At 62.4% G+C, this 18,928-nt stretch overlaps 1 protein-coding gene across 1 annotated transcript in view; it reads left to right on the top strand.

Moving 5' to 3' along the window:
- The window catches only part of SLC7A5 (solute carrier family 7 member 5), a 30,627-nt gene extending 12,241 nt beyond the window's left edge, over positions 1–18,386 (top strand). Inside the window, exons 2-10 of the mRNA XM_060083384.1 lie at positions 2,514–2,639; positions 12,251–12,356; positions 12,807–12,851; positions 13,242–13,365; positions 13,818–13,921; positions 14,333–14,429; positions 15,012–15,161; positions 16,769–16,946; positions 18,060–18,386. Of these exons, the coding sequence (XP_059939367.1) occupies positions 2,514–2,639; positions 12,251–12,356; positions 12,807–12,851; positions 13,242–13,365; positions 13,818–13,921; positions 14,333–14,429; positions 15,012–15,161; positions 16,769–16,946; positions 18,060–18,115 (986 nt within the window). The 3' untranslated portion in view covers positions 18,116–18,386. The remainder of the gene's footprint in view (positions 1–2,513; positions 2,640–12,250; positions 12,357–12,806; positions 12,852–13,241; positions 13,366–13,817; positions 13,922–14,332; positions 14,430–15,011; positions 15,162–16,768; positions 16,947–18,059) is intronic.
- Positions 18,387–18,928: the final 542 nt, after the last annotated feature.

Genomic DNA, 18,928 nt, shown 5'->3' with positions numbered 1-18,928 from the left:
CCTTGGGTCGGTAGAGGAGGGGCCCTGGGCTTCGGTCCGTCCCGCCCCCAGTGACCACCGCAGTGGGACGGCCCTGGGGCTGGGGCTCTGGGCCAGACACACCCCCTTCCTGGATCCTCCAGGTCCTTATCTGTGAGGTGGGGAGAGGTGCCCCTGCTCCCCTTGGGGTGCACACCCCAAATGGGGTCAGTCAAACCAGGTGAGTCGTGCAGCGGTGACCGTGAGGGCAGCTGGGCAGGGCTGGCGGTGGGAAGCGCCACCTCCCCGTGTGTGGCTTGGCCACGGCTCTCCCCACTTCCTGCCCAGTATGAATGGAGGAGTGTGATGCAATCTGTCAGGCTCTTGGCACATCGGAAGGGAAGGCCTCAGGGCCGTCACATTCCCCATAATGTGCGACTGTCCCGGAAAAGCCCCCTCCCGCCTTACTGTGCACAGGCTCCCTGGGGCCGGTGGTGGGAAAGAACCTGGGCTGCCCTCCAAGGCCCCCTCACCCTGGGTCCCAGCCACGTGGCAGGTCGCACCAGCCTGGATGCCCAGGAGAAGGGAATTCTGCTGTTCAACCTCCTCCCCCGCCCCCACCCCCGACCTGGCAGTGGGAGATCAGACGGGCCTCAGAGGTCTGGGTCTGCCCCTAGCACCGTGTACAGGGGTCCTCTCTGAGCCTCTGTTTCCCCTTCTGTGCTGGGAATGGCAGTGCTGATGTACTTAATACGGGACAGCTGTCTCTGCATTGGTCCCGAGGGCCTGGACTGAGAGCGTGTCCACCCCAGAGCCACACGGTGAAGGTCACTGGTGCTGTTTGTCCCTTGCACACGTCGGCCCCCTCATCTGAGCCCGGGCTCAGCTCCTGCTGCTGGAGGTGGCTTCAGTGCTGTGACATACTTTGTCCCCACGTCCTCACAGCCTCGTGTAAGCCCCACCACCCTGAGGCAGCTCATTTTACCACGAGCCTCTGGCAGGTGCAGACTCGGCCGGGGTCCCCACGAGTGAGGGCCCCTCCAGGGCCATTTGTACCAGCTCTTTGCCTTCATATCTGGTCTGGGAACATCTGAGGGTTTCAGTTTAGGAGTAGCAACCAAAAGCAACTGGTTTTGAAACGGTTTTCAACCTGAACTTTCTGAGGGCATAGCAAACAGTCTTGGTCAGCAGCTGCATCAGCCAGGCCTAGAGCAGCAAAGAGAAAGTGACAGGGGAGGGTGGTATTTGGGTATCAGTTAATTTCCGGAAGACATAAGCGTGGGCAGGGTGCAGTATGGGCCCCCAGTCCTAACCAGAGCTCAGGGGCCATTTCCTGTTTTTCTTACACCTGAACTGTCAGGTCTCATCTAGTTAATTAGCGTGGATTTATTTCTTTGTGGCCTTTTCCTCACACTGTAAAAGTACATGTCATTGATTTAGCTGGGGGAAGAAGCCACGTGGCATCTGCCAGCCCGGGGTTGGTTCTGTCTGGAGCAGAAGCCGGGTCCAGACTTCTTCACCCACCGCAGCCCTTGGGAAAAGCTGGTGTGTGCGGGGCGTGGTGGACAGACACCCTTCCCTTGGGTCCAGGCTGTGCTGGTTAATGTTTGACCGCCAGCCTACCGAGAATAAAAGGCCCCATTTGCGCCCCGGCCATCTCCCTGGGTAGCTGGCGTCCGCAGTGGTGTGGGCACTGGAGCGCTGGCCTCACGGCGTGCGTTGTTTCCACGTGGGACTCGGCTGAGAGGTAGGACTTGCAGTAGGAAGGCACGGGTGTTGAGTGTTGGTTTGCTGCCTTTGTTTTAATCTAAGTTTGTTTTGTGACGAGTTTGCCGAGTGGCTGCTCGTGAGGTCCCTGACCGCTAAGTGCTGCCTCCACCTCTGCTCAGGACTTGGAGGGGTCTCCCTGGGGTCCGAGGCGGGGCCTGCGTGTGTCGGCGCATTTGGGGAACCTGGCTTAGCGGCCCCACCCCCACCCCTTGTCTCCTCTCCCTCCCTGTGGTGGTGACTGGCATGGAGTTTGGGTCTTGAGTATCTGCTGTGACACCAGCCGCAGAGTTGGTGCTCGTTTGCTCTTCTCACCACTGGGACCCTGGGCTGTGCATCTCCTTCAGCCCCCGTGGACCAACCCCCGGGCTTGTCAGGCTGATGCTGCGCCCCCTGTGTCCCTGTGGGATCCTACGAGGACCCTCTGAAGAGAGGGTTCCCACCTTGAGAAGTTTGGGTGCCTGTGGGAGAGCCTAACACTTGTGCTAAAGTGTCAGGTGGGAGCAGAAAGGCGACTGGGCGCCACCCCCTCCCCCTGCCGAGATGGCAGCTTGTGCGTTCAGCCTGCTCTGAACACAGCGCTGTCCGTGAGGGCTCCTGCAGGACGGACTCAGGTGGCGGTGAGGTGTTCAAGTTCATTCATTAGGACAGAAGGGCCTTTTTGGCAGCCTGGGGAGCACCTGGGCTCACAGCTCTCTCTCAGCCTGCGACCTCGGGACTGGGGTTCTCCCCGCCAGCCCCTCTGCCCGCGTTTCCGCAGGACTCACTCGCTGCCCCTGTCTCCACAGTACTGCTCACGGCCGTCAACTGTTACAGCGTGAAGGCCGCCACCCGCGTCCAGGACGCCTTCGCCGCGGCCAAGCTCCTGGCGCTGGCCTTGATCATTCTCCTCGGCTTCATCCAGCTCGGGAAGGGTGAGTGCAGCCCCTGGGGTCTCCCAGCTGTCCCAGAAGGCCCTGCTGAGCCTGGGGCGGGGAGGGGTCCCCACCTCTGCGTGCCCGGCCCCAGATCCACCGCCTTGGCTAACGGGTGTCACTGGAGTCGGCGCGTCACGCGGTCCTGGGAGAAGTACTGACACTGAGTTAGGTGGGCTGAACGTCACCCGCGGGTCGTCCGTCCCAGAGCAGCAGGCGAAACAGGTCCGCCACGCAGAGGCCGCTGTCCGGCCCACACGGGGCGGGCCTGGTGGTGACCGGGGTGGCGGTGGTTCGTGGGGAGAGCTTGACGACGCACCTCCTGCATTAGGAGCACGGCTGAGAGGTGCCGTTGCCCGTGCCACTGGATCTTCCACACGGGAACGTGCCCCCAGCCCCCAGCAGGGTCCCCGTGCCCTGTGGATGGCTGCCCGCCATGCCGACCCCTCCCATGATGGGCGCCGACGCAGTGGCGTTTGGTGGCAGTGTGTCTTCCTGCTGGGCCGCATTCTCGTGAATGTGCCGCAGAGTTTATGCTGTGGGCAGGTGGAGTCTCCCCGTTTCTGGCTACTGAGAGGGATGCTGTTGGGAACATTCTCGGTGTCTCTTGGTGAACGGAGGTACCGGCTTCTCCAGGACGGCTGGATGGCAGGCCCACGGTAGCCTTCTGCGTGGCTGCCACAGATCTGTGGTCTCATAGGGGCTGAGGTCACCGTGAGGACACAGAGCAACACCACCCCCACCCCCGTAGCCCCGTGTGTCGGGGAGCGGGGAGACCAACCTCTGTGTCCCCTGGCTTCCTGGGATCTCAGGTTCCAGCATCTTCCTAAAGACAAGACTTTGTCTGGAGGACCCTGGCCAGGCTGGGATCCGGGTACCAGGAGTGCTGCAGATGGGAGCACCAATGGAGCTGAGGGGGACCCCCTGCCGTTGAGAGCTCGTGGGCGGAAACCAGTGGGTAGGAGGGAAAACCCATCCTGCGCCCCCCAGACGGTCTAGCTGGGAAGCACGTCAGTGTCATTTGAAGAGGGCTTGCTGGTGAAGGTTTTGCTTGGCTGGTGTGATTAGATACAGGCTGATGAAGAATGTAGGGGGGCCGGAGTTTTGTAAAAACAAATTTCAGCGGGGATAGCAAAGAGCCTTTGTTCAGTCTGAATACATAACGTGTTTATAATTCTACTGCCATCGAAAACGTCCTCCCCCCGAAGCCATTCCTTTCTGAACCTGGGAGGCAGTGCAGTGTCTGCAAAATTCCTGTCCGCTGGTTTCCCTCCCAGATGGATGCCCTCCCTTGTAGAGGACGCTTTGTGAAAACAGCCCTTTCCCCACGAGAGTCGCCTGACTTCCCCCTTGGGCGGCTGCCCCAAGGATCCCATGCTGAATGTTGGCGGAAGGGCCGGGACCCCTCAGGCAGGGGCTCAGCGTGATGGTGCCCAGATCGGCCGCGAGCCATGGTGCATCTGGAGGACATGACCCGCATCTCACAGACCGGCCCACGCGCCGTCTCTGTCCTTAACCAGTGCCTGGCCCCGCCTGGCCTGCCTGGTGCCCAGAGGGGCCTGGGGGCTGCAGAAGGGGCCGGGGCATGGGGCCCGGCAGGTCCAGGTTCCAGGCCTCTGTTCCAGGCCTCGTCCTTGTCACCAGTGAGACTCGTGGGCAGCCCTGCCCTCCTTCCTGTCCTCCTTCACCAGAACTTTCTGAGTTCCCAGGTGCGGCTCTGCTGAGACCCAGTTGAGGACTCGGCCCTGCCGTCCAGGGTTTGCGCTGTGTCTGGTGTGTGGACATCAGACATGTGCACAGGAGACTCGCAGACAGGCAGGCAGGGCTCGGCCCCAATCAGGAAGGCCCCTCTGAGGGCCAGAGGGACGGCTGGATGAAGGCTCAGAGTTGGTGTGGCCGGGGCTGGCTCTGCAGGGCCCGGGAGGGGCTCAGGTGGCCCGGAGGCCGGGGGAGTCATGCATGCGGGGCCTGGCACCACGCGAGGCCTCTGGATTTTCCCCCAGCCTTCTCGGGAGCGGGGCACTGAAATCAGGCCGGCATTTCAGATCCCAGTGGCCACGAAGTGTGGGGTGGGGGAGGCTTGGCCAGGGGCGGCCACAGAGAGAAGCAGGCCTAGCACATGGTGTGGAGGGGGCGCCCCGAGGACCAGGGCTGAGTGACAACGGTGGGCAGAGGGCACTTCGTGCCTGCTTTTGTCCTTTTACTTCTTTACCTACAATACCCAGCAGGCCCACGGCCCAAGGTCAGGCCATTCCAAGACCGGAGGGTGGGAGTGGGGAAGGCTCGTCCCTTGAGCCCCGGCGGGCCCTCCAGGAGGACACACAGTGGGACCGTTGTGGTTTTACTCGGCTGTGTCCTCCGGTGGGCGGGCCCCCGGCGTCTCCTGGAGCAGTTGGAACAGGTGGCGTCACCCTGCAGGTAAAGGGTGGCCCCTGGGGGAGCTCACGGGAGGGGGAACCGACAGGCCCGGCCCCGGGCCCTGGCCTCCATGGCCCTGCGAGATCACCTGGTGCTGAGACGTAGGCCCCCGTGTCCAGGAGACCTGGGCGTGGAGGCTCCCGGCCCCTGTGCTGGTCACCTGTGTCCGGGCACTGCCATGGGGTGACCTAGGGCAGGGGTGGCAGGGGTCCACCTGGGCCAAAGGGGGCCCTGGCAGCAGGGAGGCCCCGGTGGAGCTGTGAAGGCCAGCGTGCCCCCAGGGCTGGGACTCGGCTGGGAGTCACTTGACAGTGTGTGTTTAGTTCTTAGGTTAATGGGCCCCCAGGGCACAGAGCAGTGGCGGCCCGACCCTGCCCGGCTTGTAGGAGGGTCGGGGTCCAGTCATGACCCCACAAGGCCTGTGACGATGGGCCCTGTGTGTGGGGACGAGAGCTCCCTCGAGGGACGGCCCACCCTGCATCCTGTCCCAGGGTGGTGTCCGGAGCTGGTGGGGAAGGGCCCGGGCAGCCCAGCCTGGTGGCCAGGGCACTGGGGGGCAGGGAGGAGCCCCTCGTCCTGGGAGGGTCTGGGACTCCGCAGGGCCCTTCGCCTGCTGGAGCCTTGGTGTCCTCGTGTGTGAGGTGGCCACAGTAGCCACAGCGGCCCCGGGCCTTGGTGGCCGCCTGAAACTGTCTTCAGGGTGTTGGCAGGCAGTTCGGGCGGCCTGTGGACCCGGCTGCTGTCCTCACAGGGAGGGGAGACATTGTGGGGGCTCCCGGGCTCGGCCTCCCCTAGTGCAGGACTTAGGGGACCCGTGATGGAGGCCGTCTCAGAGGGGCTCAGGGTCATGCCGGGACCGCAGGATGCTGTAACGGGCCACGTGGCTGGGGTTCAGTTCTCCCCATGGTCACCTGTGCCCCAGGAGACGGGTGGGGCCAAGGGGGAGGGCGGGCCGGTCTGCGCCTCACCTAATGCCCAGAGCAGCAGGTCGCACGGCAGACGTGGGCACCCCTCAGCCACCGCGGTGGCTCTTTCCTCTGGGTGCTCTTTGCTTCTTTTTAATTGAGACTTTTCCGTCGGCCTGCGTGTCTCTGTGCAGATTCCCAGTCCAGAGTCATCACAGATGGGAAGTCACATGCTTGGCTCATGCCACCCTCGGGGATGAAATCAAAGGCCTAGAAGTTGGCTCTCTCCCCCTGCCGACCTTGCTCACCCGTGTCCTGGGTGGTCAGCTGCTCGGACGGGGCGGCAGCCACACGGGCCTGTGCTGGGCACCCTTAGTGCCTAGGGGTCTCTGCAGCCTATGCCGTGCAGAGAGGGTCCTTGGAGGCTTGAAGCTGATCTTGAGGTCCCGGGGCAGCTCCTCCAGGAGTTTAAGAGACGGACGACACCAGAGACAGATGCTGGCCACGGTGAATGGGCACCGTCACCACCACGCCCGAGGCAGAGTGAAGGAGAATAGGCACCAGACACCGTGCGCTCAGCCCGGGGCGTGGAGACAGGAGAGAGGAGCCCGTGGCAAGCCAGCTGTGGGATGCAACTTCCCAAGGGTGCCTGGTCTCTGGGTGGAGCAGGAGACCCGCTAAGGGCAGGGGTCCTACAGAGCTGACTCTCAGATGGGGCTCAGTCCCACGGCCAAGCACCGGCTCGCTTGGCCCGTGATGGTGAGGCGGGATGCAAGGCCGCGGCTGCTGCATGTCCTGACCATGCCTGTGAGGGCACAGTGGAAACGGGGAGTGTCCTGAAGCAGCCGTGGCAGAGGACGCAGACCAGGGGCTTAAAACAACAGCCCTCACCGCCCCCCGCCTCGGGGCTGGCAGCCCAAAGTCAGGGCCGAGCTCCTTCGGAAACCTGGAGGGAGGAGCCTCCTCGCCTCTTCCAGCTCCAGTGGTTCCCGGGCTCGTGGCTGCATCACTCTGCGTCTGTCCTCACGTGGCCCCCGTGTTTCTGTGTCTTACAAGGACGCTCTCGGGGAGTTAGGGCCCACCCCAGTCCGCGGTCTCAACCTTGAGATCCTTGCCTTGATTACATCTGCAAAGATCCTTTTCCAGAGCAGGTCACCTTCTGAGGTTCCAGGGGGACATGAACTTTGGGGGTACCCTGTTCAGTGCGCTCCACCACATACACGACCGTTATGTGGAACCCCAGAGGGTTCAGGAGGGGCCAGGTGGAAGGTTCCTGCACAGTGGACACCCGCCCACCCTGGTTTGGGGAATGACTTTCTCACAGTCAGCGTCACCGTCCTGGGAGGAGTGCCTGTGGGCAGTGGCAGGAGGGAAAGCACTGGGCAGGGTGCGGCCTGGGCACCCTGAGGCTCTGGGATTTTTCCAGCTTGCCCCCAGCTGCCATCTCTAGACTGGCCATTGACAGACTGTGGGCTCCCATGCCCGGGCCCAGGCCGAGCCCTGGTGAATGTGACATAAGCCCGGCAGGATCTTGGGGGGACGCAGACACCATGAGGAGCCCTTGTCCTCTGAGTCAGAGGGGCTGGCACGTCCCCCGGGGCTCCTGGTCCTGTCCCCACGCACACAGCTCCTGAGAGTGGGGTGCCCTGTGCCCCTGGGTCGAGGGTTGCCATGGCTCCGTCTGCGTGACGCAGGGGTCTGGGCTGCTTTCCCTGAAATCGGCTTCCTGGGGACTTGTGAACACTCCCACCCCAGTCACCCTGGTTCCCGAGGCTGCCAGAGAGCCCAGGATGTGGCTCTGCACTAGCTTTCACCTTCCTGTGGCCCTCTGAGGTGGGCAGACCCTGTGAAGCAGCCGGTGAGCCCAGGGGCGGGACCCCCCCCCAGGTGGCACCGCCTTCTGGGTGAGCAGCAAGTTAGAGGCGGCTTTGAGGCCTGCCGAGAAGCCCCAGAGACGGGGTGGCCCAGGGGACCCCGTTAAACTGCGGGTCCTGGGGTTCCCACACCCCCGGCCCCTGCGGGAGGGCCTGCGCTCCCCCATCTGTCCATCGTGATGACTTGCCTGCCTGCCTGCCTGCCTTCTGTGGTCCTGGGGGCCCCATGAGGACAGAGCCGGGGTGGGGAGCTCGGCAGTCATGGGCGGGGGTGGGGTGTTAACGAGGTCATCCATCCCGTGTCTGACCGGCGCCTGGAGCTCTGTGTTTTTAACAAGGATGGCATCCCGGTTTGGGGTCCGTGGCGGGGACGGCCGAGCACATGAGCCAGGCACCTGCCAGCACCGTCTATAGCGGGATCCCGCCCGGCACCGTCTGCTGTGTTGGCCGTCTCTTGTGTTGCTGGGTGTTCACATCACCCAGACTCCACCCACTGGATGACGCCCCCAGCCGTGACAATCCCAAGTGTCTCCCATCACCGCATGTCCCCTGGTTGCTGGGGCCGGTGGGTGGCTGAGACCACCATGCGGGGTCTGGGAGTTGCCCTGACCTACCCTCCCAGGGAGGTTTTCTTGTGTGTCCCCTGCAGTGGCCGCCAGGCACCGAGCAGCTGCGGACACACATCATTCCATGGGGGTGTGGCTGCCTCCCTTGCTTCTTTTGCTGCTCTGGAGGCTGCCAGGCAGGTGCTGCGCACGACCCCCCCAGGTCTCCAGACCTCTGCAAGCCCTCCTGCCGTGAGGACTCCAGCCCCAACAGGATGCCCGGACGGCGCGGGCAGGCGGAGCCACTGTCCCCGGGCGGGCTCCCCCAAGCCGTGCCTGTCCTGGGGGTCCCGGGGCCAAGTGCCGCACAGAGCCAGCAGGTCCGGCGCCCATTCCGAGGCGCCTGTGGAGAGGAGGGCAGAGCTCGGCCAGCGTTTGGTCAGGTGCCCAGCCAGGCTGCGTGTCTGATCCAGGTGGCCCTCCAGCTCAAACGGAGGCTGGACAGACCCAGGAGTTCTGCTGAGGGGGCCCATGTGTGCACCCAATCCGGGCGCTGGCTTTCAGCAGGAGGGAGGTGACAGGGAGGGGGCAGCACAGAGGGACTTGCAGTGGCAGATCGGAGCCCAAAGCAGCCAAATTCCTGGCGGAGCTCCCCTCAACCCCCCCACACCGTGCCAGGAGAGAAGCAGGGTGTGTGCTGGCCTCTGTGCACCTGGATGCCCACTTTCCTCCAGGGGATACGGGCGCTTTGTAGACAGGGAATGAGGCCCCAGATAACCAAGAGAGCTCCCAGCAGGACAGCCCGGCCACACCTGTCCTACCGAGGCCCCCAGTGTAGCCCGTGAGAGTCTTCAGTCTGCATTTGGGCCAGAGCAGCTAGTATTTTCTTGGGGTTTCAGAGGCTGCAAAGTCACTCTGTAAATCCAGGAAATAACCGTTCTGCAGCAGGAATTCCATCCACTGTCTCAGGGCGATGACGTGTTTACGTCAGGACTCCGAGCTCTTAGCACAGAGCCCCTTGATGAAAACATAGAGGCTTCCCAGGCCTCAGGGCTGAAAACGGTGGTTCTGTAACCCCAGCCTGTATTTCAAGCCTTGAATTTTATTCTCAGCAAGAGCACAGGCTGTCCTTCTGCATAGCCGCATCTCTAGCCCACACGTGCATGTGCGTGTATCCATGGTGCATGCACATGCACACACGTGTGTACAGTGTCACTAATTCAGGATCGTGCTTGAGGTGGGAGCCAGGTTTTTTTATAGATTTATTTATTCATTTATTTATCTTTGGCTGCATTGAGTCTTAGTCGCTGCACGCGGGCTTTCTTTTAGGTGCGGCGAGTGGGGGCTACTCTTTGTTGAGGTGCACAGGCTTCTCATTGCGGTGGCTTCTCTTGTTGCGGAGCATGGGCTCTAGGCGTGCAGGCTTCAGTAGTTGTGGCTCCTGGGCTCTAGAGCTCAGGCTCAGTAGTTGTGGTGCACGGGCTTAGTTGCTCTGCGGCATGTGGGATCTTCCTGAGCCAGGGCTCAAACCCGTGTCCCCTGCATTGGCAGGCGGATTCTTAGCCACTGCGCTACCAGGGGAGTCCTGGGAGCCAGTTTTAATGGCTGCACCAAGATCTATCTTCCAGCGTATGCGAAAAACAGTTCCCCTTGAAGCACAAGCAGGAGATCAGAGTATGTCCTGATGGGGAAATGGTGCAGATTGAGAGAAAATCACAAGTGCCTTACTTGTAAGGAGCCCTTGCTGTGAAAGGCCTTTAATGTTCCAGAAGTAGTTGCAAGACCCTGACTGGCAGCAGCAACACCCTGTAGGGCTGCGGGGTCTTCTGGAGACCTGGGGTAGCGGGAGCAGCTGCAGCGTCTGGGAGTGGCTGGCTGCTCAGGATGCCAGACCCAGGTCCGTGGGCAGGTGGCCTGAGCCTCAGCTTCCCCGACTTGTGGGACAGATGCTCCAAGCCTCAGCTTCCCCGACTTGTGGGACAGATGCCCCTCCCCCTCCTCACAGATGTAAAGGAAGGCACATTCCAGAACATTCCGTGGGGAGCAGCCAGGCTCTGGGTGCTGTGCTGAGGTGCCCTGTCCTGAGCCGGTTCTCTGCACTGCCCCCGCCCACCAGCCTGCTGACCACCCTGTGACCAGGCGGTCTCAGGACCCGGGCCTCCAACACAGATCCACGTGTGGGTGGCGGGCTGGGTGAGGTGCCAGCCTCCCTGGAGCCTTTTCTCCTCACGAGACTGTGGCCTCATCTGGGGAGCGGAAGGGACCTCCTGTGTCCTAAGTCCTTCTCCCAGCTCAGGCCTGAGCACGCCTGCAGGGCAGAGTCCAGGCATCCAGAGCATCTGGACCCAGAAAGGAACTTGGGGTCCCTCCCCTCCCCCCGCGGCGTTTGCCAGAGGAAATCAGTGCTGCCTTGAAGTGCAGGCATTGACTGGGTAGAGTGATGGGGTTTTACGGGAGCCTCCCTGCTACGGGTCCGCTTTTCCACCTTCTCATGCCATCACCCTGTTGTGTTCCCGGGGTGACCAAGGCCATCGCCATTGTGGAAGGCGTGGCGTCCTCCATCCCCCCATCCCCCCATCCCCCGAGGGCCCTGCAGATCCTCCAGTCACGGGCGGCAGTGACCCATGTAGCAGCCCCAGGGTCACATCTCAGCCTGGTCCCTCGGGTCCTGGACCACGTGCTTCTCAGCAGGACGGGGCACAGACCCTCATATCCAGAGCCATGGGGCCTGTGTCACGGCCGCACTCAGAGCCGGGGAGCCAGGAACTAAAACCCTGTGGAGTCTGCCCGAGCCCCGGCCTGTGTCTGTCAGCACCTGGCAGTCAGGCTGGTCCCTCCTTATGGAGCGAGTCTTTCTGGGCCTGGGTGTTATGCGGCCATTTCACAGATGGTGTAACAGCCTCAGAAAGGGCCAGACACTGTCCTAGTAGCCAGGCACCCTTCTAAGGCCCCCACATTTCACGTCTACCATACTGGGTTGAGTGGTGGCCCCCAAAACATGTCCAACGGAATCGGTGGATGTGGCCTTATTCAGGAAAAGGGTCTGTCTATAGGTGTAATTAAGGAAAGGATGGAGCTGAGATCATCCTGGGTTGGGGGGCCCTAAGTCCAATGACAGGTGTCCTTTTGGGACACAAGAGGAGCCACAGCAGAGGTGCCAGTGAAGGCAGGGGCAGAGGTTGGAGTGATACAGACACAAGCCCAGGACGCCTGGGGCCATTCAGGGTGGAAATGGTCAGCAGAGAAGCCGACCCCCTTGTGTCCAAGAGCCCAGTACGTCCATCTGGGTTAGGGAACAGAGCTGAGCCCACCGTCCCTCACCAGCTGCAGCCCCTCGGGTGCAGCCGCGTCCCGGGGCGGGTCCAGGTCGTCTTCGGGAGCTCGTGTGCCCAGACGAGAAGCCTGGCTTACACTTAGCAGCTCTGGGCTCCCAGCACTAAGGTGGGGAGTGGAGACGCAGCCCAGGTGCCCTGACTTGGCCGCATCTTGGGGTCTGCAGGGAGCGTCCTCTGAGGCGCCCAGCGCCCTGAAGCCCAGGCAAGGCAGACCCACCCCGGTGCCCGCCCGTCCCAGGCATCCTGTCCCTCAGGCACAGATGGGCGCTGGGTGTCTGCCCGGCTGGGGGTCTGCAGAGCTGCCCTCCCGCTCTTGAATGGGCGTGGCCAGGGGCCACAGACCTAGTAGAACCGCGCTCACCCTGCCTGCCTGCCCCGGCCCCTGGGAGTCTGAGGGCTCACAGGTGCATTTAATCTGTTGCATTTTTGTCTATTACTGCATTTTGATCCAGGAACATTTCGGAACTTGCAGCTTGGCCTCTGTGCCGCGATCTCTAACCCAGAATCCTTATCTGTCTGTTTGGCCCCTGCCAGGTAACACGTCCAATCTGGACCCCAAGTCCTCGTTTGAAGGCACCAAAGTGGACGTGGGGAACATCGTGCTGGCGCTGTATAGTGGCCTCTTTGCCTACGGGGGATGGTAGGTTCTAGAACATCTGGGCCCTGGGGCACACGTGCCGGACCCCAAAGTGTCCAGAAATCCACACCTCTCAGCCATCCACGGGCAATTCTACGGGGCAGGGGCAGGAAACCCCATGCTTCCCGAGGAAGCACAGAGGGGCCCTCATAGCAGTGGTGTTCTCGGCTCATGTCCTGCCCCCGAGAACGGGGCCCCGAGATAAACCTCTGCTGACACCTCAGGGACGGTGCTGCTTCCCAGGGGGGACAGCGCTGGGGAGGGGCAGGACCATCGCCATCTCAGGAGGCGCCCCCATGCCCCCAGCTGCTCACCAGGAGGGACCTGGGGGTGTGGGCGTCCCCTCTCCACCGGCCCAGGGCAGCCAGGACGGACTCCCCATGGAACCTGCATTCTTTCTTCCCGATGCCTGCGGGAGGAACGTATAATAAAAGTCTGCTCTCTAAATTCTAGGAATTACTTGAATTTCGTCACAGAGGAGATGATTAATCCGTACAGGTATGTATGTGAACAGAGACACGTGTTTTTATCATTTTCACATGAGAGAAGGAAGAAGCCTGGTTCTGTCCAAGAGCCCATCCTTGGGCTCAGCCCAGCCCCCGACAAAAGCAGTGCACGGCCTTGCGGGAGGGCCCCTGGGGTTAGGATCATGGGGGCCGTGTGATCTGGAAGAGGGTTCGTCCTCAGAATGGGCAGGAAGCCCCTTTCACAGATGGGGGCGTGGAGGCCGGCAGGGTTGAGTCGCTGGCCCACGTTTGCACAGCTGCCCTGCCCCAAGCGCCACCTTCCAGCCACTTGCTGGTCATGTGCTGCTTCCCCTGCAGCGAGGGACGGGCCCGGTCCCATCCTAGGCTTCATTTTGGTGATGTGCCCGCCCGGTCCTTGCAGAAACCTGCCCCTGGCCATCATCATCTCCCTCCCCATCGTCACCCTGGTGTACGTGCTGACGAACCTGGCCTACTTCACCACGCTGTCCCCTGAGCAGATGCTCACGTCGGAGGCTGTGGCCGTGGTAAGATGCCACCTGCCGCTAAGAGCCGGCCGTGGCCCTCTGAGCCCACGATGAGCAGCAGGCCGGGCCCCTCGTCTGCAAACTGCGCTCCTCCTCAGAGGGGTTGAGCTGGTGCTTTACCAAGCCTTCCAGCGGGTGCGGGGCGCTGGCTGTATGTGGGGACCACAGGGGGCTTTAGCAGCGCTGGTGCCCAGACCACCCTGGACAGTTTTAAGTTGGCACGTCTGTGGTGGTCCCAGTGGTGGTTGCTCTTAGAGCCCAGGGGCTGAGTCCATTGCGGACCTCCAGCCCCACCTCAGAGGCCTGCCCCACCTTCCGAATAAATACTGAGCCCTCGGGAGGGGACTGTGTGGGGGCCAGCCCGGGGGTGGGGGGCGGTGAGGAGCATGCGGACGGCCAGGCGGGGCAGTCGGGGCGTCACGGGGCAGGGCTCACGCTCAGCGTCCGTCTAGGACTTCGGGAACTACCACCTGGGCGTCATGTCCTGGATCATCCCCGTCTTCGTGGGTCTGTCCTGCTTTGGCTCCGTCAACGGGTCCCTCTTCACGTCTTCCAGGTGAGCCTGGCCAGGGCCGCCGCCCTCGGTCACTCAGGCTCTGGCGGCGGAGCGGTGGAGCGGGCGGAGCAGCGCGTGGCGAGCCGCTACATGTGGCTTTCTCACGTGCGCTCGGAGGGCTCTATTTTTTGTTACTTTGAGTAATAACATAGCTGTCAAAACATTCAAGTGACACAGAAATAACCCACGTTCCTGCCCAGAGGTGACACAACTACTGTGTCCGTCCAGGCTCTCTCACGGGTTCATGTGAGCCCTGCGGGGGGCTGGAGCTGACAGGGCCCCTTGCCAGCTGGGTCCGCGAGGGACACCGTGGCCCATGGCAGGGAACCCAGTCCTCAGCACAGGCCCCCTCCGCTCCCCACCTGCCTGGGTCCCTCGGCCGAGGCCGACCGCTGTCCCCTCTGTCCGCAGGCTGTTCTTCGTGGGGGCCAGGGAGGGCCACCTGCCCTCCGTCCTCTCCATGATCCACCCACAGCTGCTGACGCCCGTGCCCTCGCTTGTGTTCACGGTGAGTGTCCGCCCTCCACGGGGCGGGGGTCCCTGGCAGGGCGAGGTGGAGGGTGGGCGTGTCCCTCAGGGATCCGTGTCCCTGGGGGATTGTTGGGGGCTCTGCAGAGGGAGTCCGGGGAGCGGCCATGCCGTCCCGGCTCTGCCTAGTGTCACCGGGCTGCGGGCTGGAGGCCAAGGTGGAGATGCAGACGGGCTATAGCGCAAAGAGTTTCTCCACGTCGTGCTGTTCACCACACGCTGCCCTGAACTCCAAAGGGCGCTGGATAGTGTTTTGTTTCTCGTTCCAAAATTAATACGTGGTGGTTATTTAAAAAAAAGAGAGAGAGAAACAAGAAGCAAAAACAACCTGGAGGCGTGTGAAGCCAAACCTCCCCCGCAGGGCAGCGCGTGGCCTGTGACCCCTCCTTGAAATCCAGGCGCCTTGGCCGCTTCCCCGTCAGCACCTTCCTTTGCCGTGAGGGCCTGCGTGTCCCACAGACCACATCCTCCTTTAAGACGGGAGTGGGCGCGTGCGGTCAGCCCGCCCGCCAGGTGTGTCCCGGTGACGGCAGCAGCTCACGGCCCATCCCCGTGCTTGCAGTGCGTCATGACCCTGCTGTACGCCTTCTCCAAAGACATATTCTCCGTCATCAACTTCTTCAGCTTCTTCAACTGGCTCTGTGTGGCCCTGGCCATCATCGGGATGATCTGGCTCCGCTACCAGAAGCCAGATCTGGAGCGGCCCATCAAGGTGAGCGTCCGGGCGGTCCCCACGTGTGCCCGGGCAGCCAGCGTCCCTCTGTGGGCCTCCGTCCCCTCTGCACACCGGAGCTCAGGGCACCCTTCTCCAAGGGCCCTGGTGAGAAGCCTTGAGTTCTGTTGATGACTGTTTGATTCTAGGTGCTGGGGTTCGTCAAAGGACACGATAGACACCCCCCGCCCCCAGCACCTAATCTTCCTAGAGCTTATCTTCTGGCAGAAGGAGAGTAGCAGAAATAAGAAGCTTGTGGCCCCGGGCGGCCGGGGTGGCCACGAGCAGACTGCACGTGGGCGGAGGGGAGGGGCCCCACCTTGTCTGGGGAGGGGCACGTCCCCTGACTTTGCTCCTGAGTGAATGGAGGCTTTTCGGGACCAGGCTGCCCACCGTGCCCCCGGCCTGAGGTCGGCTCTCTGTGTCCTCGTGAACTCAGTGCTGGGCACAGCTGCCCGAGGGCGACCTTGTTTCTCCAAAAAGGGGGTCAAACCCCTGCTGGAGAGGCCTGGTGAGCGCGTCAACTGTGCTCCCGACAGTCATGTCGGAGTGAGAAGGCAGAGCCCGTGGCGTGGCGGCTGCCGACCGGCAGCTCCTGACCCACATCCAGTCCTGGTGGCGTGTGGCCAGCAGCTGGCACCTGTCCACGGGCCCCTCGCCCACCGAGCAGTCCTGCAGTGCCAGCCAGGACCAGCTTTCCTGTCTTGGACAGGTTCCGCCAGGGGACCCGGTGACCTCAGTGCCCTGGACCACCTTGCTCCCTGCTTGTGGGGGCCTGTCCTTGTGGAGCTGGGGGTGGAGCAGGCATGAGGGCCGACCTGATGGGACCCTCGCTCACCCCAGGGTCTCTTGCCAAGGTGTAGACAGAGGGCGGCTTCCGGGTGTGGACAGGCCGCCTGGTGGGAGGCACGGTGGGTGCAGAGACAGGGGACAGGTGTCCCTGGGGCCCTGGCTGCGCTGTGGGTGCCTCTGTGGCTCCTCTTCCGGGCCCTGTGTGGGCGGGGCTGTCTGCCAAGCAGCCACGCAGCCTGTGGTCCAGTCCATCCGTAAGGACTCTCTGAGGAGGTGGGCGCCCCTTGCCTATTAGCGGGTGGCCACGGCCTTCCCAGAGGCATTGCCCCAACACCGGGAGACCATGGTGAGGGGCGGGGCGGGGCGTCCCGCCCTGCGATGTGGGAACCAGGGGGGCCCACCTTCCCCAACCTGGGAAGCCTGGTTGGTCCAGCTCACCCGCCAGCACCAGCTGGGCTTTGGGTAATTACCGCCCAGCGCCGGGTGCTGAGGTGGGTAAACGGAGAACAAGGTGGGGTCCCGGTTCTCAAGAGGCCAGCACGACTCAGGGGAACCTCAGGCCCTAGTAAACCGTAGAGATGCTACACGGCGAGTGTGGCAGCCCGGGAGGTCGGGCCCTTTTGGATCCAGAAGGATCAGCTGGGCACAGGGCTGTCTGGGGGGGTCCATGGGAGGGGCTGGGTGGGCCCAAGGGCGAGGCCGGCTCTGGCGGGGGCACAGGGAGGACGCCGTGCTCCCAGGGGTGGCCAGGACACGACAGGCGTAGGATAGGAGGAGAGGTCCAGCTCCCCGTGTCAGCCGCATCCCCTCCCCAGGTTCACCTGGCCCTCCCAGTGTTGTTCACCCTGGCCTGCCTGTTCCTGATCGCCGTCTCCTTTTGGAAAACCCCCGTGGAGTGCGGCATCGGCTTCACCATCATCCTCAGCGGCCTGCCTATCTACTTCCTCGGGGTCTGGTGGAAAAACAAGCCCAAGTGGCTTCTCCAGAGCATCTGTGAGTACCTCCCCCCAAACCGGGCCTCCTCCACCCGCCCTGGGGTCTGCCCCGCCCACCTGGCGGTACTGCCCTGACCTTATCTGCACTGGCCAGGAGTGACCCGGCAGACAGTGCCCACAGCCGTGGGTCAGCGGGGGGTCAGGGTCCGGGTCGGGATGTGTGAGGCCCTGGCCGAGCAGACCGAGCTGGGCGTGTCTGGTGGTGACCTAGCCTACATATTTCAGGGTAAGGCGCTCAGCTGCGCACCAGCTAATCTCAGAACAAGGGATTCCAGAAAACCAGGCTGCGCTTGCCAAGTAACGAAATCCCCGTCTGCCGCCAGCCTAAACCCAGCCGGCTGAGGAGGAGAAAACAGGATCTGCACTGTGGCCACAGGGCTCAGTTACAAGCCTGGTTCAGGACCCTGTGCCGAGACCGCTGTTAGTGTGACAGGCTCCTGCATGGGCTTCAAAATCCCCAGGGTAGCCGTCCCAGAATTCTGATGGGCACCTGCCCGGGGCCCAGGACGCTGTCCGTCATGTCGCTGGAGCTTTGCCTCCAGCCCGGACTGTAGTCCCTGTTAAAGGGCTGTCAGAACACACCAAGGGCCCAGAGCAGGGCCCCTCCATTCTGAAATCTCCCCCGAGTGATGCCCGTGAAGGCTCTCTGGGTGATGGGTTCACCTGGGCGCCGGCACACCCGCCTGTTCCAGCCCCTCTGAGGACCGCGGTGGGCGTGCTGGGTGCCGGTCCGGGAGGTCTGCCAGGCGGTGGCCTACGTGTGGTGTCACAGCCCTCCAGCAGCGGGGCCACCATCTAGTTACGTCTCTCGATGCTCCTGGGATCTGAACCGGGATGAGGGGTGGAGCCAGCACCCGCCTGTTGCCAGGATCCTTGGCCACACCTCCCTGAGTAACGTAACCGTCAGGAGGCCTGCGGGCCCGATGTGCGCAGGCGCGCGCGTGCACACACGCAAATTGGGAGGTTCCACATAAATTTCTGGCTTTCTGGCTTCTCTTAAAACCTCGGGACGCATCACGACGGGGCGGGGTGAGCCCACGTCCCTCGCTGCCCTGACCCCCTAGGCCCGGGACCACAGGATCCCCAAGTAACTCCGCTCTTCTCCTGGCAGTTTCCACGACGGTCCTTTGCCAGAAGCTCATGCATGTGGTTCCCCAGGAGACGTAAGCGACAAGATCTGAGAAGCTGCCGGAAAGAAAACGCAGAGATTGTTTTAAACCACCCACCCCTTAGAAAGCGACTCCGGTCCTATCATCTAGGCAGCTCAGCTGGGGGCCCCCACTGTCCCTCCCCCAGGGTGGCGGCCGGGCCACTGTGAACCCTGGTACGAATTTAGTCCCAGAAGACGGATGTCTGGATACCTCTCGAGCGTGGAGGCGGGAACGTTGGACCGAGGAGGCCGTGGGCTTCCCGCCGAATCAGGCCTTCTCTCTTCTCACCTTTGTGTATTTGTACTTTTTTTAAACTTTATTTTATTTTTTTTGGCCGCACCGTGTGGCATGTAGGATCTTAGTTCCCCGAGCAGGGATCGAACCTGTGCCCCTTCCATTGGGAGCACCAAGTCTTAACCACTGGACCGCCAGGGAAGTCCCTTTATTATTTTTGTTTTAACTTAATCTTAGGTCGCGTCGACGCCACCAAGATGATTATTTTTTAAAGAAATGTGGCGGGGGGGGGGGGCGACGTTTTCTCCCCTAATGCCACCCGTAGCACAACGTGCCTCAGAGGGACCAGATCCTGTCGCCAGATTCCGGCACGTCTCCGAGAACGGAGGGGTTCTGAGAACCCCCTGGCAGTGTTCCGGGCTTGGCCTCGCCCTCTGGACGGTGGCCTGGACACATGCGCTTCGGCTTTGCCGTTTCTCTGTTATTGTAGATGTAGTGACTTTCATGAAACTAACCCACGTGCTCGCGTTTCGTTGCCTTAAAGACCTGCGCCAGCTCCCTTTCCAACCCCAAACAAGAAAGAACATCTCAATGA

The sequence above is a fragment of the Mesoplodon densirostris genome, chromosome 19 (assembly GCF_025265405.1).
Source record: "Mesoplodon densirostris isolate mMesDen1 chromosome 19, mMesDen1 primary haplotype, whole genome shotgun sequence".
Classification (NCBI taxonomy): Eukaryota; Metazoa; Chordata; class Mammalia; order Artiodactyla; family Ziphiidae; genus Mesoplodon; species Mesoplodon densirostris.
Note: the sequence above shows the minus strand (reverse complement) of the source record. Positions and strands in the feature narration are given on the sequence as shown.